The sequence below is a fragment of the Mytilus californianus genome, unplaced genomic scaffold (assembly GCF_021869535.1).
Source record: "Mytilus californianus isolate M0D057914Y unplaced genomic scaffold, xbMytCali1.0.p SCAF_6, whole genome shotgun sequence".
Classification (NCBI taxonomy): Eukaryota; Metazoa; Mollusca; class Bivalvia; order Mytilida; family Mytilidae; genus Mytilus; species Mytilus californianus.
In genome coordinates this window covers 87541498-87560987 of record NW_026262712.1, presented here as the reverse complement: position 1 = coordinate 87560987, position 19490 = coordinate 87541498, and the positions used below count along the sequence as shown (strand labels likewise).

The following is a 19490-nucleotide window of genomic DNA, read 5'->3' as shown; positions in this document are numbered from 1 at the left end:
GCTGAAAATGCACCAAAAATTTATATTCAATATGAATATTCACATTTTGTCTATTACAACATTAAATTGTTCAAAAATGTTCTCTATGGTATCCCTGGAACAAACAAACAACATTTTCCAAAAGACCTAAAAAGTGAAAAAGAATATTTTAACAAAACATATATATCACCAAAAAAATTGAAAGCATTAGTTTACGTTCTTAGTAAGTAACTACACACTTCAACCAATTACAAGTATATAAATTGGTAAAAAAAGAATTGTTTTTAAAATAATATGAACAAATAATAACATACTTTTATTTAAATGGACTATCTGACGCACTAAATATTAAGTTTCAATTATATCATGATATTTTGGAATGTGACCATTATATATGTAGATACAAAAATTGATTTTTTCTTAATGATTCTCATAGGATTGTGTGTCGTCTTATGTGTTTTCCTTAAAAGTACTGCATCTTTTCTTTAACTTAGTGCACAGCATAATTAAGGAAGATGAATCATTTTGACAGACATATTTCTGTTTTTCTGATTTGTTCCACATTTTGAAAATACAGCAGACTTTTCACAGATTTTGAAGTAGATTTACACTTAATGGCATTCACGATCCGATACCACCCCTTTCATGATCCGATCGCAATGCCGAGTCGACCATTGTTAGTTATTCTTTCACGATCTTTTTTTCGATATACCTAATGACACCCGTGAAATGAGTTCCATTGATAAGATTATCAACACCGTGCAAAATCGATGTTACATTGACAAATACATCCGACTTTTCCGAACAACACGAGATCTCAGTGAGATTTTATTTTGTTTTGTTTTACTTTTGTTTTTTGTTTTTGTGTTTGTGTTTGTTTTTGTTTTTGTTTTTGTCTTTATTATTTCTTTTTTGATTGACATCGGTTCTATATTGGATATGCGGTCATGTTTCTTCTTATATTCGTTCCGTTTTACATTTTAAAAATACCTTTAAGGTAGATACTGTTACACTACGGTCAAATATTTTACTGATAATAGCCACACACATATTGTAGTCTATTAACGACTATATATAATCCCATTACAGTAAATAGAATATATAGTTTGTAACATTTAGAATTTACATATTTTCTTTTATCATATATAAGTAATAAATGAAATAAAACAGGTTCTATATTATCAACCAAGTCCATCAGTTATACATCTACTAGACAAGGTAAGTTTGAATGTTTTATTTTATTGCATCTTATTTTTTATTAGAGCGAGTACGTTCAAATGAGTTTATAACTTTTAAAGAGTTAAGATATTGCTATCTTATAATTCAACGTGTACTAATTCAAACTTATAAATAAGAATTAAATTAATTTTCATTTCTAATTTTGTCCATTTCATTGATTCGTCTCCCTTTTTTAGACCCACCTCTGTGCTATTCGCCAAAGATGAAGAAGAAACCCGAGAGAGGGCTCAAGGTAAATACAATAAGCCACAGAAAAAACACATCAACATACCACCATTTCGCCGATCAACTTTTTTCAATTTCATGTTTTCTTGCTAAATATTAGGTTTAAATTCTAAAATTGTAAGCATTTACCTTCAAAGATTGTGCCGCTAAAACAACTAATCACAATGCGTGTTGGATTGAAATGAACCTAGAAAATACTTGTTAGTTGTTTTGTATGACGACTGTCTGAATGACTCCATTTTGACGAAATTTAAAACGGCTTTTGAGAATTCAAAACAAAAAAGAATTTCAGAATTTTTGGAAAAAACAGAATTGAATTTCAATGTTATCAAAAATATTGCGTCATAATTTCTTACCAATGCTATCGTTAATTGAATAGATACATTAATTTGATTATTTTCGTATAAAACATGTAGTGTTGTTGTTTCTTTTGTCATTGATATATTTTCGTATAAAACATGTAGCTCATCGGCACTCATACCACATCTTCTTTTTTATATTCAAAGGTAAAGATAAGACCTTAAATAGTAGACAAGTGTTTGCACCCTTTCTCAAGCTCTGAAATAACCCTAAGTTTGAATTGGTTCAAAGAAGACCAACTTAATATAAAATAAGGAGATTTGATTTGATTACCATTGAGACAACTATCAAAACGAGTCCAAATGAAGTGGATTTTAGCAATTATAGGTCACAGTACGGCTTAATCGACGCCATATTCCTTGACTGGCAAAAAGATGTACGTATTTGCAATAAACATGTATCACTTGCTATGTGATATGCACAAGTTCATCTGAAAAAGGGGACATTGATTTATATACATTTTTTTAAAAGGAAATAACAAGTAAAGTCTACTTATGTTGTTTAATATTTTAGGCTTTGGCTACTGGTTCTCTAGCTATAGCCAGATTCCATTCTATATTAGATAAAACGGAGAAGCGACTGGAATTAGAAATACAAAGAGAAAATAGAGCTCCACCTCAGACGTTGGTTGGAAAGTAAGATTAATTCAACTATACAATTTGTTTATATTAACAATACAAATAAATTGAAATAGAATGTTTATTTTTAAATCAAACACCTGAAATAGATTTTTTTTACTTGCACAATTAGTATTTCCGTTTATCTACTTTAGAATAACATCTTTGGGCGATTAAGTAAGAGAAATATACTAAGACGTAATCACCAGCCACGCTACATAGGCATGGGAATTTGGCAAATCATTTAAACATTTTCGGAGATCAAATGTTTTATAGGAAAATTGTTTGTTGGTTTAAGTTGTAATTTATATCTGAATATTTGAATGAAGAACCATTGTTACATTTCTCCTAAAAATAGAATGACTCCACAGATGGAAAATACCTGGATAACAATTTTCTTATGTTCGATTATTATGTCTGGTAAAATAATTTTAAGGGAACCAAAAAGCAGTTTTAGCATTCGAAATTTCGACTAATGAATGTCATGTGGGTATTTGTTCGAGGTACAAGCGGTATCTATAAATTCTAAAAGAAACATTGCTGCCATTTTCTAAGGAAAAGTTGTACTTACATTACTAGTTCATCTCCAGTTTTAATAATAATGATATATAGTTTTGAATGAGAATGCAAACTAAAAGTAAAGAGAATAATAATCCTGCTTCATTTATTATATTTGCATGAAAGTTACAATATGCAAGACTGAAGTAGCTTTTGGTATACCAAGTCAAATTATCAACACTACATTTCAAAAAGACAGTTACATATCTATATGTCGTTAAAGTTTTGGAAGGGCTAATAAAATCAAGGTGAAAATCCTGTTTAAAACATGATGAAAGGAATAAGTGCGGTAAATTCTCTAATTGGTCCCCAATATTAAATCTATAAAAGCGTTTTCAGTCGATACATTTATATGTGAGAACGATTTTGTAACGCTTATTATTATAAAGTGATGAGATTAACACCCCAAAAAGGCCAGAGTTTGAGATTTTAGTGAACGTTGACGAAATCTTCTAGATCTCAATTCTGGATTATTTTATTAGTGGTTACATACTATAATAAAATTAAATAATATTAGTAATTTATCCGATGGTAAGTTGATCGTAATTGATTGATTTGTATATGATTAAAACTGTTCTAATAATATTCACATATTTTGCACTTTCTGAAAGTTTACTTCTGAAAACGAGGCGGAAGACATGAAAGGGGCAATCAAAATGATAGGTTGGTTCCTTCCGTAAAATATTCAGTATGCCTTTGGAATATACAAATATTAATGGTCGGTATGAGCTTACCATGTCCTTAAACTTGAACGTTTCGGTTCCCGGTTTGTTGACGTCGACATACGGTTCCAGTTGAAAATGGCGTTAAATTTTCTTCCATCTTCGGGTCTTGATGGAAACATATTTTTAACTCCGTGATTCTTGATTCAATAACAGGGGGAAATATGCTTATAAACATGAAGAATAATAGATTGTCTTCTGTTTCCTCATTCCTTAATGCAATGAAGGTACCCCCATTACGTACGACCCTCCATTATCTTATACCAATGCTTCCCCGCCACAGGTCATTATTTCTATCCATTGGGAGTTGGACTATCCATATACATAAATGAAGGTGGCTAACGAATATGTGTGTACCGTCTCCGCTTCTGACCATTTTTGTTACCTAGCTTTTTAACTTAATGTACAATTTGCCCTACCCTGTTTTATATTCCCCTCAGTGTTCCATTTCATCTTCTTTTATATGAGGGTAGGAATGCCCTTTACCGTCAGGCGTGAAACGGTCATTTTCGGCTGCCGTTATCGTCAAATTGTTTTAAATTTTATCGTGATTCGTCAGATGTCTCAAATAATTATCCGTTACCGTTATTTTTGGGAAAAAAATAACGTGATTCGTCAAAATCAGTCGATTTTTTTTTCGTCATGAAGAAAGTATACATGTTATCGTCATTCACCAAAAAATACCGTTAACGTCATTTGGCAAGATTGTTTTACCGTTATTCGTCATGAAGGTACCCCAATACGACCCTCTTATATATGGATAGTCGACCTCCTAATGGATGGAAACAAGCGCCTGTGGCTTCCCCGTAAATATTCTGTTCGATCGGTCGTATGATGTCATATCCACGAATAAGGAAATGTAACGGGCTTACAGGGCGACAGTATTTATAGGACTTCAGGGTTCAACGTTAGGCTGTTGTTTGATATAAATGATTTGGTAACTCGTTTTCTAAATCACGGTTTTTTGAAATGTTTCCCCCTTCTACTTCTCAGATGTCGCATTCCAATTTTTACCCCTACTCACCATGACCAACAATATTGAGTCCATTGATTTGCCTACAAAATCCTTAACAAGAACCAAGTGTTACATGCAATTTTTACTTTAACTAAACATTAACCAATATCAATTATTTAATATGCATGAGTCGGGACTGGGATTTAAGCTAACAGATACCTTGGTAGCTGTTACACCCAAATCATGTCCTGATACTCTCGGCATTAATAATAATAATTATTATAGTGATGTGCCTTAAACCAGAGAAGAACTTATGAACAGTAAATCAATTGCAACTAGTTAAGTTGAAAATGATTCAAGTCCAATGGCCGTTTCGTCACAGGTGGAATGTTGTCTCATTAGCAAAGAAGAGCTAATAATGCCTGTTTTCACCTCATTCCTCTCTTAATCACCTTACTAATATTATCATTAACAATTTCACCTTTGACCCTTTGGACCTTAATGTGGACCAATTTGAAAGCGTGACCAAAAATCAAAAATCTAAATATATGGTTAGATTCAGCATTTCAAAGAACCCCAAGAATTCAAGACTTTAAACAAAACACCATTGAAATTGACCAAGAAATAAGCAATTTATACAAAGTATTAGAAAAGTATTGTTTTTGGTCCCTTTTTCCTAAACAGTTAGGGCCATAACCCCCAAAATTAATTGGTATGGAACCTTGTGGAACATTTTTATAGAGATTTAAAGACTTATACTCAAGTTATTGTCCGGAAACCAGAAAATCCTTGGTTTTTTTGCCCTTAATTCCTGAACAGTTTGGGCCATAACCCCAAAAATCAATCCCAACCTTCCTGAGGTATGGAACCTTGTGGTACAAATTCACACTTATACACAAGTTATTATCCTAAAATAAGAAAAATGCTTGTTTTTGGTCCCTTATTCCAAAACAGTGAGGACAATAACCCCCAAAATCAATCCCAACCTTCCTTTTGTGGTATGGAACCTTGAGGTACAATTTCATAGAGATCGATACACTTATACTCAAGATATTGTCTGAAAACCAAACGTTTTAGGACAACGACAACGTCATGTATCATATACGACCGCTAAATTTTTTATGTCTTATAAAATATATTAAATAATATTTAGGCAGTCTCTGAACCATGAAAATGAGACCAAGGACAATGGACATATGACAGACGGAAACTTCTTAACATAAAGTATTTGTATACAGTCAATGAAGCATCCAAGTCTTCTACCCACGGAAATATGAAGGTTTATGCAAATAGTTTAAATCCTCGCTGGATTTTAATCCCTTTGACTTACTTTAGCAGGCGAGTTAAAAAAAAAACTAAGTCTTCTTGGTAAATTTTAGACCAAATCATAACAAAAGTCAATATTTAACATTGGGAATCAATTTTGAAAAGCATATTATAACTACTTTATCAAATTTTGTGGAAATTTTAGCCAAAAAATGTTTTCTCAAAATTTGTGATATTTTTAAAAATACCTAGTGTTCGACCACATTTTCACCCCCAAATTTTACAAAAAACACAAGGGATCTTCCGTTTTACATTTATTTCCACTTTGCATATACATTTTTTAAATCAGTTGAGGTAATCTTGACTTATCGTATGACATAGAAGTGTTGACAGACAGACGAACAGAGAGATTACTATATAGAGCAGATGTCAACAACTAAGCCCTAATAATCAACATTAATTGTCACAAAAAGATATAAAATCAATTTATGACAAAATATGTTGTAAAGTAGACGCAAATAAATTCTTTTTAGGCAGCATTCAATTCAGTAAATAGATATGAAACTTTTAAATTCACTATCTTTGGGAAATAATGGAACAAACGTTTTCTACAAAATAACATATTTGATCCCTGTGTAACAGTTCACATGTTGGCAAAATCCATCTATAAATCTGCAAATAACAATTGCACAAAATCTGGCACCTCAAGTTGTTTTGTCTAACTTCATGTTACTTCTTTTGTTCATTACTTGACATCGCTCATTACATTTTCCGGAAAGGAAAAGCACATATATAATTTTATAAGTAAATGTTGCTGTATTTAAAAATAATGCAAACATTCATGAGGAATCGAAGAAAATTCCAATTCCAGTATTTATATATCTCTTATTTTCATATTTTATAATATTCTAATTAAGCAATCTCAAAAAAAATCTTTTAATGCTGACTTGTGAATATGCAAGTTTTACCCACTTAGAGTACATTTGGCAGAGTAAAATATGATAATTCAATATAAAACTTTATTCCAAAATATTTAAAAGTATTCATTCTTACAAACTTGTGTAAAATTGAAGGTGCGTTTAAGGATCACACTGACTTTTTATTTTATAGTGGACACAAATAAATTTATTTACAAGTTTTATAGAGCTTTGCATATTGTATAAACACTTGTCCATCTTTGTTGTAATCTGAGACTATCTTACCCTCTGGATATATGATGGAGATGTTTGTCATTGTGTTGCTGTCTCATTGACAAATACCCACATCTCTTTTTATTCGTACATATGAAAAAGTTTGTATTACTTGTAGTTAGTGTTACTGAACTTCAAATTCTTCAAAGCGTGATTACATATATTTTATGTTTATGAATATATAATAAATATAATAAATCTATTATGATTTGTTTACTTTATATATATAGTAACAATGATGCAGTTTTTAATGATTAAACTAATCATGCTAATGAACCATTGGCTATAGTCAAAATAAAAATTCAATAAAAATTTTTCCCATAAACTAAGGTACAAATGTATAGGAGCCTTTAATTCAGTTATTGTTGTTTGTTGCTGTATATCATATTTGCCTTTTGTTCATTGATTTGTACATACAAAAAAGTAACATCAGGCTGTTAGTTTTCTTGTTTTTATTGTTTTAAATTTTTCATTTCGGGGCCTTTTATAGCTGACTATGCAGTATGGGTTTTGCTCATTGTTGAAGGCTTATGGTGACCTATAGTTGTAAACTTCTATGCCATTTGGTCTCTGTTGGAGAGCTGTCTCATTAGCAATCATATGACATCTTCTTAATTTTATATGTACATAGATTCAAGGACGTATATTAGTATATGTTAGTTATACGTCCTTGATAGATTTTGAAAATTTCTGTCAAAACTGTAAACAAATATAATATCCCATTTAGTTTTATTCAAAATTACCTCAGGCAATAGTTTCTGCTGTTTTCTTTCATCATCAGGTATTATAATTGTACAAGGCATTTTGATTTGATTACCATCCCCATCCCCCTCTTTTTTTTAAAGAGTAAGTTTTTTTCACAGTAGGTTTATCATTTATTAACTTATAGTTGTTTCGCATATATTTATATATTTCATTTACAACTTCATAATTTACTGACACATATATAAAGAAAGATTTTAATTACAAATATTTGATGTTTTTTTCTTTAAACTTTTATTTTTAAATTAAATTAAATGGATATGATACATGTATATCTTTAAAATTTCAATCATCATGGACAATGAGTAAATTATTTCATAACAAAGTAAAAAAATAATTTTGATAAAATATTGCACCAAAAATCAGTCATATATACAAAACTCATAACAAACACACATTACTAGTGAAAGACTTGGTTTGAGCAGTCGACACCTTTCTTTATCTTTTTAGTATAAAAATGTTATTCAAATACTACATGGCTCATTATAAGCCAGCATCTGCATCCCAACATAAAAGAAGTGTCAAAGTTTTTGTACAAATATACGCGAATATTACTTTTCTTAGTCGTGTTCAGCTCAAGTTATGAATGGTAAAAATGTACTGTTTCCTAATACAATTTCTTTTTAAATAAGTTACTGTAATTTAAAACAAGTTTAAGAAAAGATTAAATACGTCTTATGGAAAAAGAAAATAATCATTTTACTTGTTTGCCATATTAATCAAACTTAATATCATAGTAGTGTAACGTGTAACCGGGCGAGGGCGTTTTGATATTTTTATCCTCGGGTTCGTACCAGTTTCCTGGGATTTGAAGAGCAAATGCAAAATTTTTAAAGTCAAACAGTTTACGCTATACTACTTAATATAAAACAAATACTTCATAAAACGAATTTCAACACCTATCAGCCTAACCCGAACCTTGTAAATTAAACTGTCTAAAACCCTTTCAGTCTGATACTTGTTTAAAACCAAATGTTTGGAACTATAGGCTGAAACCTAAATGTATGGAACCTATTAAAACGAACTTATGGAAACTATTTGAACTGGTGTAAACTTTCGTATGAAACTTTATTAAACAAGTATGTCTTTAACTGTCAGAACAACAGGGTAGCACTAAGGCATGGTATGTCAGCAAACATTCACTGCAATAGTGAGAGATGTGAGACGCAAAACCTTAGCGCCAACCCTGTTTGGACAATCTGTACCGAACCAACAGTCTCAGCCTTTCTATATCCTGTCCGCAGGTTCCAAGCACTTCACTTCACTTAAACTAAACATTCTGCCTGTTGTAAACTTCTTCCTTTCCAAATTTTCCGATGTTCACTGTCTGCTGTCTTCGGTACAAATGACAATTTGAACAAATGGAAGTTTTTTTAACGACCTTGACTGGCTATACAGCCCTTGCACGGTCGGTCAATTTGAACAACAACAAATGGAAGTTTTTAACGACCTTGACTGGCTATACAGCCCTTGCACGGTCGGTCAATTTGAACTGAATAGCTACCCAGTATTTATACTTCGAACGCGGACCTCGAAGAGAGCACCCTAGCAACAACTGTATAGGTAAAGCGTCTTATAGCAACCAAGGATAAAGGGATGATTTCGATGCTGTTTTCAATGATAAAAAGATCAAATGGGAAATTCATAGAGGTATCGGAAAATATATAACTGTAGATATATTATAACATTCTTAAACTGTAAATTCGTAACAGTTGCAAATTATATTTTTTTTAAGAAAAAGGGTATAATTAAAAACTTTATCAAAGCTTATGCAGCTTCAGTGGGTAGATACATAGGTCATCAAACTTCGTGTTATTCGGCAAATTTAAAGAGAAATTGGATAACTGTACTATAATAAAAAGAATATAAAAATGGCTATACATCTATTTAGGTTGTAGTTAATGAAATTTAAAGAAATATTCAAGGAATGACTGTAAAAAATTTTTTCTGTCTATGAAGAAATAACATAAAAAATGTGGTGCACACTGAATAACCCGCGTATGCACCACATTTATGAGGTTATTTCGAATAGACAGAAAAAATATTACAGTCTCCTCCTTATAATTTAATTCTAAATTTCATTTTTTGAAGGAGTAAATCATGCATAAAAGTTGATGTCGTCACGGTCACATGACACAATTATGTCTATGAGCTGATAGACAATAAACGTTCAGCCAATCCTTCACTTATTGTTTCCTTAAAGGAAACAAAGATGTATCATAATAAAGTCAGAATTTGAATTGGGCGTTGAGCAAGCAACACTCAATCAACCAATCAATCAAGTGTAATAATTCTGTTTTATTTGTGGTACTTTCAGAGCACGAAGAAAGGGAGAACATGTTTTACATAGTAAACAAGTACTATTCTGTATTATTATTCTGAACGTCATCGACTGTATTCTTGTATTGGGAGAACTTATTCTGGACATGTATTATGTAAAAGGTATAATCTTATCTTAACATAGTATGACTTTTGTTTTTCCATCCTGCCCAATGTAGGTCATGAATTTCTATGCTTATTTCATTAATTGCACATTTGTTCAAGTAACTAAAATAACAATATATTTGGGAAAGTATTAGGGAATGACCATTTGATATTCTGGGGGATGAGGAAGGGGGCAGGAGAATTTTGGAAATATATATTTTCTGGCCTGGTAATAGCCCAAAACATAATAGAAATGAATAGTCTTTCCATTTAAAAGCAAGACAATGCAGGTATAAGTTGTGTACACATGCGAAATAAATAACCCGTGCTAACAACAAGTGAAAATAGATATTACATCTGCATAAAATCCACCTCCCACGCTCCCCCAGAAAACCAGTTCCGATTTTAGTGCACCAGACGTGTGTTTCTGGAAGAGTCTTCGTTAAGTACGCTCGAGAAAAAAAAGGTTTCAGATTTCAAATACTTGAAAATCCTTGCATGGTGCCTTTTACTTCTAACTTGTGATGCGTTTATAAATTTTTTTTCGTTACTTTAATCTAGGACGCTTTCCCGATGTAAAAATGATCGGTAATTGAAAACAAAATGGGTTTGAGCAGAACCATCTTAGTTCATCTTTTCTTGTGTAACACTGGAGTTTTATAGTATTTTACGGTTTCCGGTCTTTTCGTTAGAATTGCCATAGATTTCAGAGCATCTGTTTTTTAAAGGTTTTACTGCGAATGAATAGAAGTAATGACTTTATTACTGGCTTTTCTTACCCGCGTCATCCTGAATATGCATGAAATATTTGCCACTGAAAGTTCAGCACGGGACAATCGATTTATTTTAAGATTTGTCTTGGTTTACAATGATATTTACACTATAGCCTAATATCAATATAAAAATAAGATGTGGTATGATTGACAATGAGACAACTCTCCACCAGAGACCAAATGACCGTACGACCTTCAACAATGAGCAAAACCCATTCCGCATAGTAAGTTATAAAAGTCCTCGTAATGAAAAATGTAAAACAATTCAAACGAAAAAGTTAACGGCCTGATTTATGTACAAAACAATAAACGAAAAATAAATATGAATACAGAAACAAACGACATCCACTGAATTACAGGCTCCTGACTTGGGGCATACACATACAGAATGTAGCGGGGTTAAACATATTTGCTGGCGCCGAACCCTTCACTAACATGGGACAGTGATGTATAAACTCATAGGTGAAGCTCAACACTGGCTTCTAAGGTTCTATGTGCGTTGTAATGGCTTTCACATTTATCTGATAATGACATGAACCAGTTGTTCATTGAGATGCCAATTGACAATCTAGACAACAGAAAACTGACAATCAAAAGCTACTTAGCAGTTAAACATGCTAAAAATCAGAAAGAAATAAAATCAAAATATATATTTGAGAAAGACTTGGTTATGAAAAAATAATGTTCTTGTATGTAAAACAATATTACAAGTTATTCTCGAAAAGAAATTAATAAATGCGGATATCTTTTTTTTTAGCCAGAACTAATGTTTTCATCATATTTACATATTTACATTTTTAGATTTTATATCTTTTATCACAATTTAACTTTATTTAAACAATGTATGTTAACTATTATAAACAAGTCTTTTGAAAATAATATAATTAATAGAAAACATGGAAAAAGTTGAATATATGCTCCATAATATTTATTTACCATGCTTTACATGGAATGTTTTGGTAGTACGCTAAAGCTCTTTACTTAAACTAATTTAATAAACATCATGAATGAAATTATTATAATTTAGCCATGATAGATGTATAAAATCATATATCTATAAGACTCTAAGACAATCTAAGATAAAATTGAATAAATAATAACTATTGTTGTGTATCTTACAGGACATCTTAAATCACCAAATAAATAATGACCATTGTTGTATATGTGTATTGCAGGACTTCTTGAATCATCGGAATCAGTGACGAATAACTTCATCATTGATATGAAAACTATCTATCCGACGGAATTGTCAGTTATCGAAATACCGGATGTAGAACCACTGTATTCTAAACTTTTGCACGCACATATAGAATGGAGCCATTCTGAAACCAACAAGCTACCGTCAGTAGTTTTTAACTGTAGTCCTGAATTGACAACGACTTCACATCAAGGAACCAGTCATCATGTAATAGAAAATTCCACTCCTCATACGATAGAAAAACGATCTGCCAATGTGCATACTGATACCCAAATCAATGGGACAGATAACGAAAACGGAAACAGTACAAAGGAGGACCATCACGATGATCATCAAGGCGATCATGCGCATAGTTTTGAAGAAGACCTAGCGCATGCGTTTCATAAAGCCAGTATTAGTATTTTAGCAATTTTAGCTGCTGAGGTGAATAATTTGAAATAGTATATCAGAATATCAGACTTTAAATTTAAAGAGTATATTAGTGCTTTAGTTACTGTAATGCCTAATGGAAATGAATACTGCACCTCCGGAATTTATCAAATTTATAATTCAATCAGTTGTAAAATAATTGGACTTCCGCATTGTCTCGGTTTTGTAATATGTGTGCATACATTTCTGTTTGTCTGTCTGTATCCATATGTCTGTTTGTCTGTCTGTATCCATATGCTATTACCATTTCATGTTCCTTTGTTTGTAAAAGAAATACATTTGTACATCACATGTGTATTACGGCTATTCGTTCTAAAGTTTGACTTTTGTATTAAATACTTAGTATTCATATATTATTTTTCAGACAATCTGTAAGATATTTGCATATGGGCTGAGATTTTTTGAAAGAAAATTAGAAGTAAGTGCAAAATATAAATGAGTTGTTCAAAGTGACAAGATTGTATTCTATTGTTTCATAGCACTGTAGAACACATTCATTAATACCATAGTTGCTTTCAGATTTGTCACCGTTCATTAAATATGAAAAGAACTATAATACTGGTATCAAAATATCAGAAAGGCAGCGGTTGTACGTGAAGAAGAGGTCATACAGCAACTTCATTAGTCTTCAGGGAGATATGATCTTATTTTTGTCAAAAGGAAATCTGTATGATAGAATTACAATCAATAAAAAGACGCATTCTATCTGTTTCAAACTACAAATATATGCTACTAAAAAGAAACGCAAAGATTAACCAGAACAGTTCAGTTAAAATCTTAATCAATACATTTAATAAGACAAAAGAAAGTCTTGGACCTGAAAGACCATTTGTACACTTTTTTGCTTCATATATAGTATAATCAACGGGTTATGAAACACTCATCTGCATTAAATTTCTGCAATTGGCATAATACTTTTACAATAAATTCCTGGTTTTTTTTTATAAAATTTAGCACAGGCTTTGATATCTTTTTTTCCTCTTCTAATATCTATATTTTTTGTTTAACAAGTCTTTCAGTCAACAAGTGTTTTTAAGTTTCTCGATCGAAAATGGATCGACTTGTTGTTTTTGCTGCGCTTTTTCTTCTTATTATTATTATACATACACATATGAACTATCATCATTTGTATTACTGTTATTATTATATCATTGTAAATGGAGCTGCTGCAAAGAAGATGTTACTGTTATAAATTTGAGGTTTAAGAGGGGTGCAAATATGTAGTTCATTTTTTTCCATTCAATAATAGGATAAGGGAGACACATTATTCCTTGTAAAGATTATCTTCAGGTCAGAAAATCAGTTTTTCTATATTTTATTGTACATATTTTTATCTGAAATATTTGACAGTGAAAAAGACGGCCTTTAAGCCAGTTGGTTTTAATTCATCAATATGTTCATTGTAGGTATTTGACTGTGTAATAGTCTTTGGGTCACTCTTTGTTGATGTCTATTTCTTGAAAGGTATAAGCGCCTACAAAATACAAGATTTTGTCATTATCTTGGCATTTCTGGTACCATGGCGGGTCATTCGAGTAGTAAATAGTAAGTAGATTTTTTTCTCCATTTTATTAATAAACAAAAGTGTCATAGTAGTTGAGATACTTCATTATGTTTAATACACCCAATAAATATTAAAAAAAAAGTATAGAGAATATTTCCATTGAAAATGAATTCGATGCGCAAACTTCACTGATTTTTTTTTCTTTTTCCATTTTAGGAGGCATAACTTAGAATGGTTATGTTAATAGTTTGACAATAGAACTCCGCCCGTGTTTAGTGGAATCTATTTTTGGTTGGTACCTCAAATGATTTTTGTTAGAGGATATCAAATTCGAACTCGGTCATTATATATTTAGGACCTTCTAACTTTGTGTTAAAATATCAAATGATGTGGTTCAAGTACACTCCAAATGTTCAACGTCTGTCTATTTTCTTCATTATCAAAGAGAGGCGAACGATACCAAAAGGACATTCAAACTCATAAGTCGAAAATAAACTGACAACGCGATGGCAACAAAAGAAAAAGGAAAAAAAAACAGTACACAAAACACAACATAGAAAACTAAAGGCTGAGAAACACGAGCCCCACCAAAAAGCGGGGATGAGCTCAGGTACTCCGGAAGGATAAGCAAGATTATCAAGGGGATAGCAGTGGAACCAAAAAATATTTATTTGAAATTACGACCGGATTTTAGTTGTCAAAATTGAAAGTTATTTTAATGCAGATTGTACTCTATAATGAGAATTTATTATATCTTATAAAAATCTTTTACCAGTATATTTTTTTGCATTAAAGGGCCTAATTCTGAGCCATGTATTGGAAACAAGACCTGTGTTTATTATAGAACACATCGTTATGTTTACAAGAATATTTAAATTATTTGGTGAAAACATAAAATTTGACTAATATTTATTTTATTAGGTTGTATTAGTATGGGAGGGGAAAAGTTGAAACCAACTAGTACAGTGTTTAGAAACTTCTAGCATTTTGTTTGAATTTTAAATAATCTCATCGAAGCATTTTCGAGTTATTGAACTGAAACCAATAATATAGTGTATATATGGAAGAAAACGACATAAGTAATGTTCCATTTTTTGGTCAATGAAAATGAAATAAGATTTAAGCATGTTTTCCAATTTAAGGTTTGGTTGTTGCTGTAATTGATCACGAACACTTCCGTTTAAAACTACTTTACAAGCAGAAAAAGGAAGTGTCCCATGACCTAAAGAAAACAAAGAGCGAAGTGAAAAATTTACAGGTACGCATCAAAACTATTACAAATTTATGTAACACAAATTACGTATTAGATTTCGTACATAAGAGGGGCAAACAAATTAAGGGGACGACCATATGATATAATATCAGGGGAGAGGGGCAGGAGGATATTTTGCGGATTGAATATTCATTTTCATATATGTTGCTATGCATGCTTTTTTCCGCGGCAAGGCACACAAATTTATTTGCACTTTAGTATACAAATGGAATATTCATTTTCATCCCCCCCCCCCCCCCCGTAATTCAAATGGTCATGACATCCCCTAACAATGACCATTCAAATAGTCATCCAAAGCTAAATTCGATTGAATGGACTTCGAGAACATGTCCGAATGAAATGAAAATAATAATCATGTAACGAATATTTCAATCTATTTTCAGCAATCAATGGATATTGTGAGGAGATTAGCAAATGAAGCTGGTGTCACTGAACAGAAAATATCTCAACATTTGGGTAGGCCTTTGTCTTATAAATACAATAATGCAATAATGGCGAAACAATCTCGAGAAAAAGAATGTCCATAGCTTCAGATACCATTGTCTTAGAAACCATTGCCTAGAAAGCTTTTGAAACTGTATGTTTCTTATTAGTTCAAATGTAGGTCAAACGAGATCTCATATCAATTGTTTTTGTATCACAGTAACACGAACTGTATTTGCTGTGTCCATGCTTATTTCTGGATTTACAGTTAACATCCAGTGAAGAAAACGTTCATACAGCCAGATATCTGCAAACTCATAAAAATATGACAAAAGGTCTTTAAAATAACAAAAACCAACAAATAATTTTTGACTAAAGCAATCGATTCACTAAACTAAATTAAGTTATTTGTTTTTTAATTCTAATTAGGAATATTACTGTAAGTGCGATACCTCGCAAAAAAACATTAAAACTAAGGTCAAGGGTAGCAAAACTAAGCTCAAGGTTGAAGAACTAGAGGCTCATAAGAACCTGTGTCCCTCACCTGCATCTTCAACAATGGCCACTTTTAAGGTAGATGGGGTGTCTAAATTATAATCCATAGAATTTTTTAATAATTTGCCAAAATGTAGTTTATATCATGCTTTTTAAAAAAAAAATAATAAAAAGAATGGGTCACGGGGCTTATTTTCACGCTACAGGTTGTGCAAAATTGACAGATTTTGTATAGATTATGCATGGAAAACCCAATTTTCTGCCATAAAACGAAAACTACACCATAGAATTTTGAGATAAAATATGAGAAGATAGCTCTAATAGTATGCTTTCAGATAAGAAAAAGAAAAAATGGGGTCACGGGACCCGTTTTCTTGCTACATAATAAAATAGGTAAATTCCTAACACATTCTATTGTAAAAGTAACTTTATCTGAATTATCTGCCCTTACATTTGAGTTGCCTCCCCTTATGTGGCAAAGTTGGAAAAAATAGAATCAAACAAAAGTATTCTGTTTTTCTGTAAAATACAACCATAAATATGATAAAATATGTCATTTTCTCTATTGAAATGAAAATTCTTACACATGAATTACCTACTACTCTCAAAATTTGCACCTTTTATTAAAGATCTAGACCGATTGTTTTCTTGTATTTCAAAATCCAAGATGGAGGAAGACACCCTATCTACCTTAAGTAAAAATCATCATTAAAGGGGAATAACTCTATAAAGAGTTAACTATAATTTCAGTCATGTTGACATATCTGTAGATCTTATCCTACTGATAATCACTCCGTTTTAAAGTTTCTATTTATTTATTATAGTTTTCAAGATAATGGGCAAAAAATGTTAAAAATTGTCATTAAAGGACAATAACTCCAATAACGAGTCGACTGAAGATTTTTGCCATTATAACTTATTTCTGGATATTGTCTTGCTGATCATAAGTGCTTTTTAAAGTTTCTATCTATCTATTACAGTTTTCGAAATTATAGGCATAAATGGGAAAAAATCGTCATTAAAGGGCAATAACTTCAATAAGGCGTCCACTAACAATTTCGGACATGTTGACTTATTTGTAGATCTTATCTGATCATTTTTGCTCTTTAAAGTTTCTATTTATCTATTGTAGTTTTTAAGATATGAGGCAAAAAATTGGTAAAAATCGTCATTATAGGCCAATAACTCTAATAAGGAGTCGACTAAAGATTTCGACCATATTTGACGTATTTGTAGATATTGTCTTGCTGATCATTTTTGCTATTCAAAGTTTCTGTCTATCTATTATGATGTTCAAGATAATAGGCAAACATTTTTTTAAATGGTAAAATTCATCTTTTAAGGGCAATAACTCCTATAAGAAGTCGCCTGACAGTTTTGACGTTAATTAACAATAGGTAGAGCTCAACATTCTTAACATTTTTCCCTGTCAGATTTTCTCTTTTGATAGCGGTTTTCAAAATACTATGCAAAACTTGCATTTTACCCCTATGTTCTATTTTTAGCCATGTCGGAAATCTTGGTTGGCAAGCGGGGTCATCGGACACATTTTGTAAACTAAATACATCAATGATGATTGTAGCCAAGTTTGATTAAATTAGTTCTAGTAGTTTCAGAGAAGATTTTTGTAAAAGTTAACAGACGACTACGGCAAACGACGAATACAGACGACGACGGACGCCAAGTGATAAGAAAAGCTCACTTGGCCTTTTAGGCCAGGTGAGCTAAAATCAAGCAAAACTGAAAACAGCAAACTCGTAAACAAAATTACACAAATGCATCAGAACTTCACACAACTATGATTGCAACCTTTTATTACACTCACTATCTATATTGGGAGCAATGTGTAAAGATTTAAAACCGTTACTACCTTTTAACTTGTTTTTGTTTCAGCAGCTTTCCTCAATCAGAATTTAGGAAAATCGAAAAAGAAAGGTTTAGGCTTTGGTCATAGTTTTCCATTATTTCACCATCACCAACACTCTCCAAAATCTTCACATTCAACCTCTGACCTGAAATTACACCTGGAAGCAAAGAGAAACGGAATTCTGAAAGAGGAAGGCGAAGTTACTGAACATGTAAACATTATATCCAATGGAAATATAACTCTTGATACAATAAATAGTCAAGTTAACGCAGGATATGTCGAAGAGAGAGATGATGGTGGTTCTTCACACGACAGTGATGTTGTTATACATGTTCCCAATGGAGATGCCTCCCACCATTTATAAACATTTGTGTATAGTGTATTCCATTGATTTGGTATAATTACAATTCTATATTTATGATATGCTTACATCCACTTCATTTGACCCCTGGTGGATAGTTATCTCATTGACAATCCTACAACATCTTTTTATTATATATATATATAAGTCATATATATATATATATATATAAGTCTAGATATTTGCACAACGATACTAATATAAGATGGTATTATACGAAGATGTTCTTATTAAATCGTGTTGACAAATATTTCGACTTAACAAATAGCCTTCTTCAGTGTCAAATAATTCGGCTTAACAAATAGCCTTCTTCAGTGTCACTGAAGAAGGCTATTTGTTAAGCCGAAATATTTGTCAACACGATTTAATAACAACATCTTCGTATAAATACCATCTTATATTAGTATCGTTGTGCAAATCTCTAGACATATATATATGTTACAGTGAATTTATATAATCAGGGATTCTACATAATCCCTGAAATTTTCAGGGATTATGTAAAATAACTGGTTAGTTTAGGGATTATATATAATCACTGAAATTTTCAGGGATTATGTATAATCACTAGAAAAGACGTCAGGGATTATGCATAATAACTGAAATGAAGAAACAGTTTTGGGTATGAAAAAAATGAATGTAAGTTAAACTAAATAATTTATAATATCAAATCATAATAAAACTTCATTATAAACATCCTAAAATATTTCCATACACCAAATTTGTAGACCTATTGCATACAGTATAAGAAAAACAGATCATAACAAAAAACTGAACTATAACCACTGAATCATGAAAATGAGGTCAAGGTCAGATGACACCTGCCAGTTGCAAATGTACACCTTACAATCCTTCCATACACCAAATATACTA

The 19490-nt window shown here is 31.5% G+C and overlaps 1 protein-coding gene across 1 annotated transcript; it reads left to right on the top strand.

The window, feature by feature from the left end:
• The first annotated feature begins 1420 nt into the window (after nucleotides 1-1420).
• On the top strand, nucleotides 1421-18678 carry LOC127706656 (uncharacterized). The gene is made up of 9 exons (XM_052211311.1): nucleotides 1421-1450; nucleotides 2317-2438; nucleotides 10191-10315; nucleotides 12246-12691; nucleotides 13062-13115; nucleotides 14104-14242; nucleotides 15344-15459; nucleotides 15858-15930; nucleotides 18289-18678. The coding sequence occupies exons 1-9, from the start codon at nucleotides 1421-1423 to the stop codon at nucleotides 18621-18623; spliced, it is 1440 nt and encodes a 479-aa protein (XP_052067271.1). The 3' UTR covers nucleotides 18624-18678.
• Nucleotides 18679-19490: the final 812 nt, after the last annotated feature.

Excerpts from the sequence above, each read along its gene's own strand:
- LOC127706656 (XM_052211311.1), top strand. The coding sequence starts at position 1,421 with ATGAAGAAGAAACCCGAGAGAGGGCTCAAG. Across the intron at positions 1,451-2,316 it reads AACCCGAGAGAGGGCTCAAG|GCTTTGGCTACTGGTTCTCT; the intron begins GTAAATACAATA and ends TTAATATTTTAG. Across the intron at positions 15,460-15,857 it reads GCGAAGTGAAAAATTTACAG|CAATCAATGGATATTGTGAG; the intron begins GTACGCATCAAA and ends ATCTATTTTCAG.